The sequence below is a fragment of the Ipomoea triloba genome, chromosome 1, assembly GCF_003576645.1.
Source record: "Ipomoea triloba cultivar NCNSP0323 chromosome 1, ASM357664v1".
Taxonomy (NCBI): Eukaryota; Viridiplantae; Streptophyta; class Magnoliopsida; order Solanales; family Convolvulaceae; genus Ipomoea; species Ipomoea triloba.
In genome coordinates, this window is record NC_044916.1 from 28378876 (window position 1) to 28391973 (window position 13098).

The 13098-nt window shown below is 36.2% G+C and overlaps 3 protein-coding genes across 4 annotated transcripts; 2 read left to right on the forward strand and 1 right to left on the reverse strand.

Moving 5' to 3' along the window:
• Positions 1 to 723: 723 nt before the first annotated feature.
• LOC116030360 (probable E3 ubiquitin-protein ligase ARI2) lies at positions 724 to 4664 on the forward strand. Its single transcript, XM_031272593.1, has 7 exons — positions 724 to 1099; positions 1625 to 1657; positions 1793 to 2072; positions 2247 to 2727; positions 3049 to 3597; positions 3694 to 3860; positions 4161 to 4664. Exons 1-7 carry the CDS (start codon positions 971 to 973, stop codon positions 4295 to 4297), a joined length of 1776 nt encoding a protein of 591 aa, XP_031128453.1. The 5' UTR covers positions 724 to 970; the 3' UTR covers positions 4298 to 4664.
• Positions 4665 to 6672: 2008 nt separating this feature from the next.
• LOC116030381 (4-hydroxy-3-methylbut-2-enyl diphosphate reductase, chloroplastic-like) lies at positions 6673 to 9456 on the forward strand. Of its 2 annotated transcripts, XR_004100406.1 has the most exons (11): positions 6673 to 7005; positions 7135 to 7331; positions 7449 to 7628; positions 7744 to 7875; positions 7997 to 8071; positions 8184 to 8289; positions 8378 to 8472; positions 8553 to 8738; positions 8829 to 8915; positions 9136 to 9251; positions 9285 to 9456. XR_004100406.1 is itself a non-coding variant. In XM_031272614.1 (10 exons), the coding sequence occupies exons 1-10, from the start codon at positions 6750 to 6752 to the stop codon at positions 9199 to 9201; spliced, it is 1380 nt and encodes a 459-aa protein (XP_031128474.1). In that variant the 5' UTR covers positions 6673 to 6749; the 3' UTR covers positions 9202 to 9456. The 2 variants fall into 2 exon arrangements, 1 of the variants encoding a protein (XP_031128474.1); XM_031272614.1 differs by having other exon boundaries at positions 9136 to 9456.
• A 130-nt stretch (positions 9457 to 9586) lies between these two features.
• Positions 9587 to 12774, reverse strand: LOC116030371 (cytochrome c biogenesis protein CCS1, chloroplastic-like). Its single transcript, XM_031272605.1, has 8 exons — positions 12300 to 12774; positions 11579 to 11798; positions 11379 to 11490; positions 11012 to 11284; positions 10652 to 10917; positions 10364 to 10520; positions 10202 to 10285; positions 9587 to 10098 (listed from the first exon to the last, which is right to left on the reverse strand). The coding sequence occupies exons 1-8, from the start codon at positions 12754 to 12756 to the stop codon at positions 9943 to 9945; spliced, it is 1725 nt and encodes a 574-aa protein (XP_031128465.1). The 5' UTR covers positions 12757 to 12774; the 3' UTR covers positions 9587 to 9942.
• Between the last annotated feature and the right edge of the window lie 324 nt (positions 12775 to 13098).

Sequence of the window (13098 nt, forward strand, 5' to 3'; positions counted from 1 at the left end):
TATATATATATATATATATATATATATATATATATATATATAAGCATAATAGATGGAATAAGTTGAATATCATATTTTTCATATGTAGATGGACTTTCCAAATACACACAAATGACTAATTTGCCCATAAATGATAATCATTTTCATTTTCTTGAATGCTAATTACGTGAGATTAATGATGAACATTGATCGTCTTTTGTTTTATATGGCTTAGATATGTTCTTATGCGTGAGGATATTCTTATAGGAGTATGCTCATATATATATATATATATATATATATATATATATATATGAGAATTGAAAGAGAATAATTAGTATATAAAAATAAAAATGTCAGTATAATTACAATTTATAAAAAAAAATATTAGGGAGGGCAATTTGATTCTTACACTTTAAACTTTTATTTTTTAAAATACTCATAATTTTTTATAAAATGTCTGTTATATACATTTTTAAGATAGTATCTATTATATACTTTTAAAAGATTTTATTAACTCAAAGACTCTAAGTCCTTTATCTGACTCTAATATTTTTTACTTGTTAAAATTAAGTCAAAAAAGAATTGCTTTGAGGCTTGCTTTGGAAGGAAACACATCAAAGAATGCTCCCGTCTACTATATTACAAACGACGTGGTTTTGACGATTGTGCCTCAAACGGTGTCGTATAGCGGTGATGATTTTTGGTTTACCCGAGAATTATTAAGCACCGCAAGAGGGAAGGACTAGTCTTCTCTTCTCGGAAAATTAACGCTTCCCTCCGGGGCTAAGCTATCTCCCTCCGCACCACCGGCATGAATCCCATGAAACCCGGCCCGATTTCGAATTAAAGCCTTGTTTTCCCCCCATTTATTCTTCGTTGACCCGATTAGAGCCGCTAAATTCACTCTCAACTCCAATCGATTCAGACATACCTGCATAATCACACACATTCATTGCCGGCACAGGTGCGGACGCGCCCACTGAAGCTGATGGAGGATTGTATCATTTGTATGAGTAGCGACGACGATTGCTATTCATCTGATCATGATTCGCTCGACGTACTCGAGAATGAGGAGTCTGATTCTCAACGTGCCCCTTCCGGAGCAAATTCTTGCAAGGTACACAATTCATTATTCTATAATCTTCAAAATTGGTTCTGTAATTTTCAATGCTCAGTAAGGCCGTGTTGTTTTAATTCTATCCATTGTATTTTCAGTTGGTTTTTCTTCGTTCCTAAGATGTGTTTCTGCAAGACATGGAATTTTATACGAGTATATGTGCTAAAATTTTTATTTTTTAAAAATGGTATCGTTTTGTTTTTTGTTCTGATGAATAAAATCTTGATTTTTGTTTTTTATTGCATGTTTATGCAATATTCTGTCTACTTTCTCTGCTTGGGCAAGGTATTGCAGTTTTCAATCTCCATCTTTAAAATATTTTTCTTTTATTCCTAGGCATTTAACTTTTCATTTGAGTCCTTTGCATAAATTTAAACCAGCCTAGGTCATTATCAATTTATTCTTCTTGAAAAATTGCCCCTTTACTCGGAGTCAGGGTTGTGATACATAGTTTCCCTTTTATGAAACTTGTTACTAATGAGTTTGAAATGTAGGTTTTTCTAACACTGTTCATGTCTTTTATAGGTGATTACGAAAGAGTCACTGTTGGTTGCACAGGTAAACCGCTATCTTAATATCTTTACTTGTAGGCTTGTACCATATTTCTGGATGATCAATTTAGGGTTGTGCACAACTGCACATTTTACATGTTCTCAGAATTTTGATGCTTAATGTATTCTACATTCATTCTAGAGGGAGGATTTGCAGAGAGTGATGGACTTGCTTTCAATAAGAGAACACCATGCCCGGACTTTACTCATTCATCACCGCTGGGATGTTGAAAAGCTCTTTGCAGTTCTCGTTGAGAAGGGAAAAGCTTGCCTTTTTGCTGAATCTGGGGTATCAGTGGATGAAAATAATGATCTTGATCACCCAGTCACTTCCGCCACAGTCATGTGCAACATATGCATAGAAGAGTTACCAGGGAGTGAGATGACAAAAATGGACTGTGGTCATTGCTTTTGCAACAGTTGTGAGCACCTTTTCTTATAAATCTAAGCATCTTACACTTTTTGCACTCATATTATCAAATCATCCAAGTCTTGGATGCTGGGTGTAATTCTTCATTGAAATGTTGCCTACTGTTTCTTTTCTACTAGGCATACAAATATTTGGAATTATTCCTTACCTTTGTTGTTCTTTACAGGCTGGACAGAGCATTTTATTGTGAAAATAAAGGAAGGTCAGAGTAAGCGTATCAGGTGCATGGCTCACAAATGCTTTGCCATTTGTGATGAATCTGTTGTAAGGAAGCTAGTTAGTAAAGAACACCCTGATTTAGCAGAGAAGTTTGATAGATTTCTTCTTGAATCATACATTGAGGATAATAAGATGGTTAAATGGTGTCCAAGTACTCCTCATTGTGGAAATGCAATACGCATTGAGAATGATGAACTTTTTGAAGTAGAGTGTTCATGTGGTTTGCAGTTTTGCTTCAGCTGTTTATCCGAAGCACATTCCCCTTGTTCATGCTTAATGTGGGAACTCTGGACCAAAAAGTGCCGTGATGAATCAGAAACTGTAAATTGGATTACTGTGCACACAAAACCTTGTCCCAAGTGTCATAAACCTGTTGAGAAAAATGGTGGATGCAATTTAGTTAGCTGCATCTGTGGCCAAGCATTTTGGTAAGAGTTCTTTCTTTAATTCTTTATGCTTGAAATTTCATTCGTTTACGTGATATGCTTTATAATTGGCTCTATTTTAAGTTCAAAATGGTTTTTGGAGATTGCATTAACTGTGAAAGAATATGAGTTTGGTGGCCAGATGCACTTATGTAAATATACTGTTATAAGTTTTTGGTGTAATATTTGTATTTGCAATGAAATCGAAACAAAGTGTTAATGCATTTGTAGCTTCTATGCTTTGCTTATTTTAAGTACTAAAACTATGGGCTTTAACCTTACTCAATTTAAATGAATTTTGTTTCAATTTAAATCTTACTGCAGTTGGTTGTGTGGGGGAGCTACTGGTCGAGATCATACTTGGTCACGGATTGCTGGACACAGTTGTGGTCGCTATAAAGAAGACCAAGAAAAAAAGGCTGAACGAGCGAAGCGTGATCTGTATAGGTATATGCACTATCATAATCGGTATAAAGCTCATACTGATTCATTTAAGCAAGAATCTAGACTGAAGGAGACCATTAGAGATAAGGTGTCAAGTTTAGAAGCCAGGGATTCAAAATTGAAGGATTTCAGCTGGGTTACAAATGGGCTTAATAGGCTCTTCAGATCAAGAAGAGCTCTTTCGTACTCTTACCCCTTTGCATTTTATATGTTTGGTGATGACCTTTTTAAGGATGAAATGACAAATGAGCAAAGGGAAATAAAACAGAACTTATTTGAGGACCAGCAACAACAGCTTGAGGCAAATGTTGAGAAACTTTCTAAATTTATTGAGGAGCCATTTGACGAGTACAATGATGAACAAATCATGGAAGTAAGGATGCAAATCATCAATCTCTCTGTACTCACTGATACACTCTGCAAGAAAATGTAAGTCCCGTCTTTGAGATATTTAAATACATGCAAGCCTTATCCTGCTATTGCTGTAAAAAAGGGTCTTATAGACTAGAATTGCCAATTTTGCAGGTATGATTGTATCGAAAATGAGTTGTTGGCTTCACTTCTATTCTGTAACCACAACATAGCTCCTTACCAGTCAAAGGGCATTGAACGGGCTACAGAACTCACTTATGGGAGGAGCACTAATGCAACCAATAAGAATGAGTGTCCAACAGTGGTTGACCAGACCAATGGTAATTCCAATGCCTTTTACCTTCATGACTTTGTTGGTATGTTGGGGGAGGATCCCCGCCTTTTATCAAAATTGTTTTCTGGCCATATGTCTACCCCTTGTAGAGTCTAATATGTTGAAAGAGTGCTTTTTGTTTCACTTGATCTGTGTCAAATTTGGAAGATAGAAAAAGTGAAGGTGCTTGAAGTTTTCTTTTTGATAGTAACTGAAGTAAAAGAAACTTAAGATTTGTGTGTTTTATACTGTATTACTTTTTCATGATGCACTAATGTTTGACCGATGCTGCTTATGCACTGTGTAGGGAGTTCTATAGATGATGAGCGACCACAATGTTCAGCGAGTTCAGATGAGAATGGGTGCACCTCTCGAAAGCGCGCTAGAAAAGAGAAAAGCTTGTTTGATCTCAACTTGCCAGCAGATCTCATTGACAGGCAGTGACACAAGTGGCGTTGCTTTTTATTCTATTCATGTGTACAGATCTAACTCAAGGAAGCAACCCGCTCGTATTGAAATATATATATCAGTTCACCGAGCAGATGAAACAATGATGTTTCATCCCTTTTTTTTGGTTCTTTTTTATTTTGAAACCGATTATCCCCCTACCAAATTGGTAAGTGAACTAGGTAGAATCTCTATAACTATGAATGCATGTACTTTATTTTGTTTAAAAAACCTAATAATGTGCATAGGTTCTGCTTGGGGTTCTCCGTCGTTTTCTAGTGATGTCTCTAGTATATAGACTGCTGTACCTGCAACTTGTTGATGAAAATAGTGAGAAATTGGCGTTTTACGCTCTTGCGGTTTCTGTTTGCATGTTGTCCTGTATTGGAATGGAATGGAATGGAATGCTGCTGTTGGGGCCAACTTTGACAAGGTTGGTTTAGTAATCGTAGAGTTTCAAGTTTGACTTTGAATGGAAGGTGCCTATTTGTCTTTTTAGTTTGAGTCGATTAACATAGACAATTTAGATTGACTTATTTTGTGATTTTTGTTTTCAATTAGGATTACAATATAAGTTTTACATAGTTATATTGTGACTATTAGTTATTTGATTATATAGCTAGCTTATCAGGTAATTTTAGCTTATTTGATCACTATAGCTATTTGACTTGGTTAAACAATGAATATGAGTGTTCTTTTTGTAATAGCTTATTATTTGTTAAAATTCAAAAAAGTTGCTTAAAGAAGCTTTTTCGATAAACTTTTTGAGTAGTCAGCTATAAGCTAATTTACTAAACACTTTTCTCCAATCAACTGATGTTATCAACTAGTTAAATTCATAAACTTAATTAGTCAAATTCATTAACCTAATTAGTTAACTGCTATTAGCTAAGAATTATTTAGCAAACACCCAAAGTTCATTTTTGAGTATTGTGAACAAATATAAGGAATAGAAAGCTGCCACATTTGTAGTAAGTGTGAAGCAGTGAACATAATGCTGTGTTATGTCTACTCGATAAGAACTTGATGTCAAACGAGTTTTTTTTTTTTTTTTTTGGGGAAACGATGTCAAACGAGTTAAAACTTAAAAGTATGACATACTCCCCAGAATTTCTCGGAAGGATAATTTATGTTTTCAATCTCTGTCGTAAATTTAGATTATATAATTACGAAGCATTTAAATAATAAGAAGCTGGAATAGCTCAGTTGGTTAGAGCGTATGGCTGTTAACCACAAGGTCGGAGGTTTAAGCCCTTCTTCTGAATTTATTTTACATTTCCAGTGCTCCTTAAAATTTAAGTTTTGAAATTAAAAATCACAACCCAATTTTTTAGAACAAAAAATAAATTTTAAAATATCAAAACTATATTAAATAAAGAATAAAATTAGAAGAAGTATTTTGTGGATGGAGTGTTAAGAAAATTTCAGTTTTGGATCCTAAAAATATATATATGTTGTGTAAATTAAATTTTATGAATATTATCTACGGGAATTTTATGTTAAGATGGATTTCAAGTAGACAGAGATTTTGTAGGAGAACAAAAACATATGATGGTGAATATACCTTGTATACCGCTCTAGCAGATATGTTTATGGGTCAAGTGCCTATATAAAGAGCACTAGCCCTTCATTAGAGGGAAGACCATTTTCATTCCATGCACATACTAATGAGCTATATAGCCTTCCCTCTATCTTTTCTCTCCAGGAGATTGTTTCCCTTTGGCAAAATTATTTTGATTTTATCCCTGCAGCAATCTCTTATTTGAACTCCTTAATTTGTTGTAAATGGGAAGGTGAAAAGGAAAAAGCTGAGTGGTCTATCACATATTCTAATAAAATTTTATTAGTAAGGTTATATTGCAACAAATAATAATTAGAGAATTAAATTTTTTAGTAACGAGGAAACTCATAGTTAGTGAATGAATCACGTATTATTTTTTTTGGTAAAATTGAATCACGTATTATGATTTGAGATAAATTAGCTTAGATATTACTCGGTATATAATTGATTAGTTCAAATCAAATGAACTTAAAATCATGTTGATACTAAATTAATAACTCAACCAACTTAATTAGGTTATCTACTTTAAAATTATATAACACACTTCTAGTTTAGAGATTAAACCAAAAATAAAATATCATAAAAATACTTATGCAAATATAGCAACTCATCTACTTGTTAGAGATGTCATTTCTAGGCCAAGTCATTTCAAATGAAACTGCACTCCATTTATTTCTTTACTTAATATAATGGTGGCAGATAAATAGATAATGCCTAATTTTCTTAATGAATACTTTCTTTCTTTCAGAAAAAATAAATTATACTCCTTAAATTAAATCAAAGGAAAAAGACAGGATATATGTGTCGACGGGTCACGACTCAGAGACGATAAATTGCAGACCTCAAATCACTGCCAAATCAGCTAACGTGCGCACTCTCCCCTGAACTATGTCGATTCCTCTGCAATTCTCCCGTTTACCAATCCGGACGGACACCTCCTTGCCGGAGTCTAGAGTCTTCCATCTCCGGAAGCCTTTCTCTGTCCGATGCTCCGCCGGAGAAACAGCTTCCTCCTCGGCCGCCGTAGATTCGGAGTTTGATCCTAAGACGTTCCGGAAGAACTTGACCAGAAGTGCGAATTACAATCGCAAGGGCTTTGGTCACAAAGAAGCTACTCTTGAGCTCATGAATCGCGAGTATACTAGTAAGTTCTATCTTTTACCAAATCCGTGCGTGAGTTGAGGTTGTGACTTTTTGTTAGATACGAAACGAGAATAGTGGGAGAAATCATTCAAAATTGTTTCTGTTTATTCCTTAAATTCTCATGTTTCAGGTGATATTATAAAGAAGTTGAAAGAGAATGGCTATGAATATACATGGGGAAATGTTACCATAAAGCTTGCAGAAGCCTATGGTTTCTGCTGGGGGGTTGAGCGAGCAGTCCAGATTGCGTATGAAGCGAGAAAACAATTTCCAACTGAAAGGATTTGGATCACAAATGAAATTATACACAACCCTACAGTGAATAAGGTCTTACACTCTCAGTTATTGGTTTATTCTTCATGTTGATCTCTATTTAAAGATTAGGTTGTTCATATAGTTATTGGCACTTTTGTAATCATAAATATTTGACTTCATTATGTCCAGCGGCTTGAGGAAATGGAAGTCAAGAATATCCCCATAGACCAAGGAGAGAAAAATTTTAATGTCGTTGACAAGGGTGATGTTGTGGTTTTGCCTGCATTTGGGGCTGCTGTCAATGAGATGTTAACTTTGAGTGAAAAGAATGTACAAATAGTCGATACAACCTGCCCGTGGGTTTCTAAGGTGTGACAGCTGAGTTGCAAGAAAAATAGATTTATAGACCCATATTCATCATTTGCGAACAGGTATCTTATGTCCCAGAATTCTATCATTAGTTCTTTCCGATTTTACTTTCCAGGTTTGGAATGTAGTTGAGAAACACAAGAAAGGTGAACACACCTCCGTGATCCATGGTAAATATTCTCATGAAGAAACCGTAGCCACTGCATCTTTTGCAGGAAAATACATCATCGTGAAGAACATTGCGGAGGTATGTTGGCTTCATTTGTCTTTTTATTAGTACACTGTAAAATGTTTTATGTTGTTTTCTAGAAATATTTAGAAGGCATTGAATGCCAGTTCTTATTTCTTGAACCCTATATACATTGCAGGCAACATATGTTTGTGATTATATTCTTGGAGGTCAACTAGATGGTTCTAGCTCAACCAAAGAAGCATTTCTGGAGGTGCCTCTGAGCTACCCTTTCCATTTATGTGAATTTAAGTTGTTTATTTTATCTTGGCGCAATCATTTTGTGTCATGATGCTCTGACATTTCCTTTTTTTTTTTACCTGCAGAAATTTAAGCGGGCAGTTTCTGAAGGTTTTGATCCAGATGCCGATCTCTGTAAAGTTGGTATTGCTAACCAGACAACAATGTTGAAGGGAGAAACTGAAGAGATTGGTCAGTCTCTAGTCTCTACATCACTTGCTCATTTGTCCATTTAGTAAAGTGCAATTTGACATACTGATTTTGCACATGTTCTATATAGGAAAGTTAATTGAGAAGACCATGATGCGCAAGTATGGAGTGGAAAACGTCAATAACCACTTTATGAGTTTCAACACTATTTGTGATGCTACTCAAGTATATCATATATCTTGTTATGCTTTTCCCTGAATTTCCTGTCAATTATGCATTCCTGATAAATTGCATAAAACCTTTAGGAGCGACAAGATGCCATGTATAAGCTAGTTGAGGACAAGCTGGATCTTATTTTGGTCGTTGGTGGCTGGAACTCAAGCAACACTTCACACCTACAGGAGATTGCAGAGGAACGTGGAATTCCATCATACTGGATTGATAGTGAGCAGAGAATCGGTCCTGGAAACAAAATAAGCTACAAGTTATTGGTGAGCACTTGTGATACTATGAATTTTTCAAGAATAAAATTTCAACTTTGCATATTTTCCCCTTATTCTCTACATATCCTTTTTAAACAGCATGGTGAGTTGGTTGAGAAAGAGAACTTTCTGCCTGAAGGACCTCTCACAATAGGGGTAACATCTGGCGCGTCCACTCCTGATAAGGTAATGCTACTTAAATTATTCTCATCATCATGCTCCAATTCTAGTTTACTCAGCTTGTTGTTCTCCATTTTTCCTTCATTTTACTTTCCTTTTCCCTCAAACCAAATTCAAGAATGTTTTCGAGTTTTCATTCAGAATCTACTTCCAGCAGGAATCCATAGATAACTTCACATAGTGATAGCATAGGCTTGAGCTCTGAACAATAAATGGACTTTTTCAGGTAGTTGAAGATGCCCTTATCAAGGTGTTTGATATAAAGCGTGAAGAAGCCATGCAATTGGCATAGACTAAGTCACAGTCTCAGACATTTTCAGTCCTGATTCGTCCAACCTAAGAATTTAGGAGGATATGTAATTTCTGTCCACCAAGACTTAGGAGGATATGTAATTTCTGTCCACCAAGAATTTAAACGTGTGACTTGTTTGTATGTCTCTATTATATAGGTTATGTATGCATATTTAGAACAGATCTTTGTACTGAATTATCCTGATAGGATCATCAGTAAAGCAAAAAGTGTTTTAAAAAACTGAGTTTGTCTCCAGATTTGCTTAGCTTGCACATGAGACAGTGTCGAACAAGGTTACCCAAAGATTCTTCTCTGCAGAGGTTTTAAACTGTGCTCATGGTTGCCAAATATTGAGTTCATTGTAAGCAAAAGAAGTGAACTTTAATTGGCAAGAACTGTATACTACAAAAGTAGTTTTGAGGGGTGGAGAAGAAGTATGATCATTGATCAACATATGCCGTATCACATAAAAATCATGTATCTATGAATTTTCTCTTGTATACATAAGTACAATTATATCTACAGAGCAGAAATTTATGATTCTTGGAAGGCTCTGAATCCAATCTACAAGGAATCAATGGAATAAAAGTGCCCCTGTTCTAACCAAACCATCATTGAAGAGTTTTCCTGGCAACTTCTGTTGGTTTCTCCTCGGACTGAATCAGTGCCAATCAAGAAACCTTTTCCATCAAGTCAAGTAATCTTATGTAATACTCTTTGATCCGTGTAAATGCCTCAGAGCTAGCTACTGAGACCATTTGATTCTTTGGAAGGAGATGATTCAACTATTTCAGGGACTTGATCAAGCAAACTGCTTATTGAATCTGGAAATTCACCTTTCGCCCGGTTAGTCTTTCCTCCCACAACCACCATTGTTCCATCTTGTAACGCCCATATCTTTTAGGTGATTCGAAAATACACAAAGCCAAAAACAGTTACTGCTTCTGAAATTACACTCAACAACTGTGTAAGGTGACAACTTAATAACAACGGAGCTCACCTGACTGTGTGACAAGAAGCTGATGCACGTCGTAAGCATTAAAGCTCCAAAACCAGCATACACAATTGGCACCCCTGGATCACTCTGAGATGCAATATTGGTAACATTTCAGCATCTTTATAAGTGAGAAAAAACCGATAGAAGAATTATTCTGGATTTTACCTTCAGGTCAAGGCCGGTGCTACCAATTGCATCTACTATTAGAATTTTGGTTCCATCAATCTCAATCGGAAGCTTAGAGTTGGGCCGCCTGACTCCAACAAATTTCCCTTCTTTATCATAAAGGATAATTGACTGCAAGTCACGCGCTAACATTGATCTGGATTCTCACAAATAGAAGGGATAAAAAAGCGATCCAAGTGTTAAAAATCAGCATATTTGATAAAAAGATACCACACGGTGGCCCAAACCTTTGGTGTATGGATTTATAGTCTTAATAACAAAACTTACATTCCCTTGACATCATCAGAATCAGCATTGCCTATAGGCAGGAATGTACCGAACAACTTCTTGTCTCCGTTGATCTTTAGAGGTGCCATAGCCAAATTAAAAGGCCCTTCATCATCCTTCATGATCTGTAAGGCTGAGAAACTCCAATCTGTTTGGTATATAGTAATCCCGCCGTATCTCAACGGATCATTTACACTTATCGTCTTCCTCATTACCTCCTTCCCATCGAGGTCGTATAGTGATAGATCAGAGTGAAACTGTGAAACCTATATCACAAAAAAGTACCGACTAGCCATTAATGTTTGATAGATTGCGGGAAGGGAAAACTGTTACAATCCATCTTAACATTATTATGCATACCTCTCCGCTCTCATAGTACTCCATGTAGAACCTATTGACATGAACTTCAGTACTGAATGCTTCTGAGGGAGTCGACAAAAACCCTGTTGGCCCAAGCACATCGCCTAAAACGAAGTTCAGACCTTGAGGAACATTCACTGACCCTCTAAAGCTTCCCGTGGCACTAATAGTTCCTCCGAACATTATCAACAGCAGTGCCACATGTACTCCGATTGGAGCAATTCGGCCTGCCAATCCTTTAAATGCGTATAGAGCTGAACCTTTAAGGAATACCTAGAGATGCAGCAACAGATAACTATATGTGTAAATAGTATATCTGAAGTTAGAAGAAACCGAAAAGAGTAACAAATTAGTGAAGAGCTGATACCTCGTATCCAGCTCCCATCAGGACGGCCCCCAAATCTTGTATAGATGCTTTAGGGAGAGTGTCCGAATATTCCTGCTTTCGAATTGCCTGAGCCGAGTGTAAGAAAGACCACCTACAAATTGTTTCCATAGCTGTTAACACTCGGCCTTACTAATAATGCTCAAACAAGGAAGACGGGGAAACTCAAAGTTAAACCAGACCTCCTTGCTACTTTAACTAGGGGTATCTGTGTTGTGTAAGTGCAGGCCATCAGTGATGCTGCTAGAAGAGCCGATGTTCCTAAGAATATGGGCGATGAAAACATGTGATCAAAGCCAAGAGTGAGAACCCATCTCCAGTTGAAGAACCCAAACAGAGGATGATCTTCGGGGAACTTCTGAAAATAGAAATCCGGAGCCTCCCCTTGTTCGATGAATGATCCTACATGGAACAAATGTAAAGCAAAACAATGTCATTTGCAGCAGAATTTGGAATGTAAAGAGACTGATAGCTGGAGGGAAAAGTGAAGAAAATTCCCCAATCAACGCCCGTGATAAGGAGAGCTCAGTTTAGCACAAACCAAATATATTGTTGGATCATAAATGGGGTATTTAGTTCAACATTATATTCTTTTAAACCATGAACATACTGGTACAGAAATGATGGGTTAATATAAAGGTACTTAATTATCCTATTTAAACAAGCAATCTCTCATTCAATTCATGCTAGTGTAAGTTACAATTTGCTGGGGCAAAAACTTGATTCAATTTGAAATAGGATGTCAACTTTTAGCTCCAAATTTATATTCCTAAATAGATAAACTTCATTATCTGCAAGGCTAGAAGATACAGCAGACCGGCAAAACCTTGTACACATGATGAATAAAGAACAACATCAAGAGAATTCTGGGAAAAAACAAAATCGTTAAGGAAAAACAAATACCTATGGCCATTAAGCCAGCAAGGGCAAACATCTCAGATATAGCGAGGGTCAAATTAGCCAGACTCGCCAGTACCCTTTTGGACAATCTCCTCAACAGCCCCAAACCAGCAGCTTTACTCTTCTTCGCAGGCGGTGGACCCGTCGGAGAGGCATCATTTCCGGCGTCCAAAAGCGTGGGTGCTCCGTCAGATTCCGGAACCCTAATCTTGGTGGGCACACTCTTCTTCTCCATGGCGCCCTGCTTCTTTCTAGTAGTGTTGAGGTTGCAAGAAATAGTGAAGGAGAAAGTTTGGGCCTTGTCCCTGTAAACACCATAGATTCTTGAATTGCGGAGTGAAAAATGAGGTGTGAAACTGAAGTTTAGTTTTGGGTTTTGCAGTTGAGCCAATCTTAAAGGCCTACTGCTAAGATTCATGATCGCCATTGAACTCACAGAGGTTAGTTTATCCACAGACATGCGTCCGAGAAGGGAGCTACTATATAAACTAAACCTTGACCCTTTTTATTTTTATTATTAAAATGGACGAGGATAACAGAAAGATCAACTACAAAAATCTAGGCTAAATTTTGCGCTTTAAACAATAAACTATTACAAATAATTTTATAAATTGTGGTTCGTTTTATTATGTGATTTTTTTGTATATTAAATTTTTAATATATTTTTTTTTTTGAGAAATCATGGCGGTCTGTTCTTAATAAAAGATAAATATGGCAATAATGTAATTTCAAGAGATAATTTCACTTTTTTTTTTTATTTGTATTTGGCTGGAAGTTAGGTTTTTTTTTTTTTTTTTTTTTT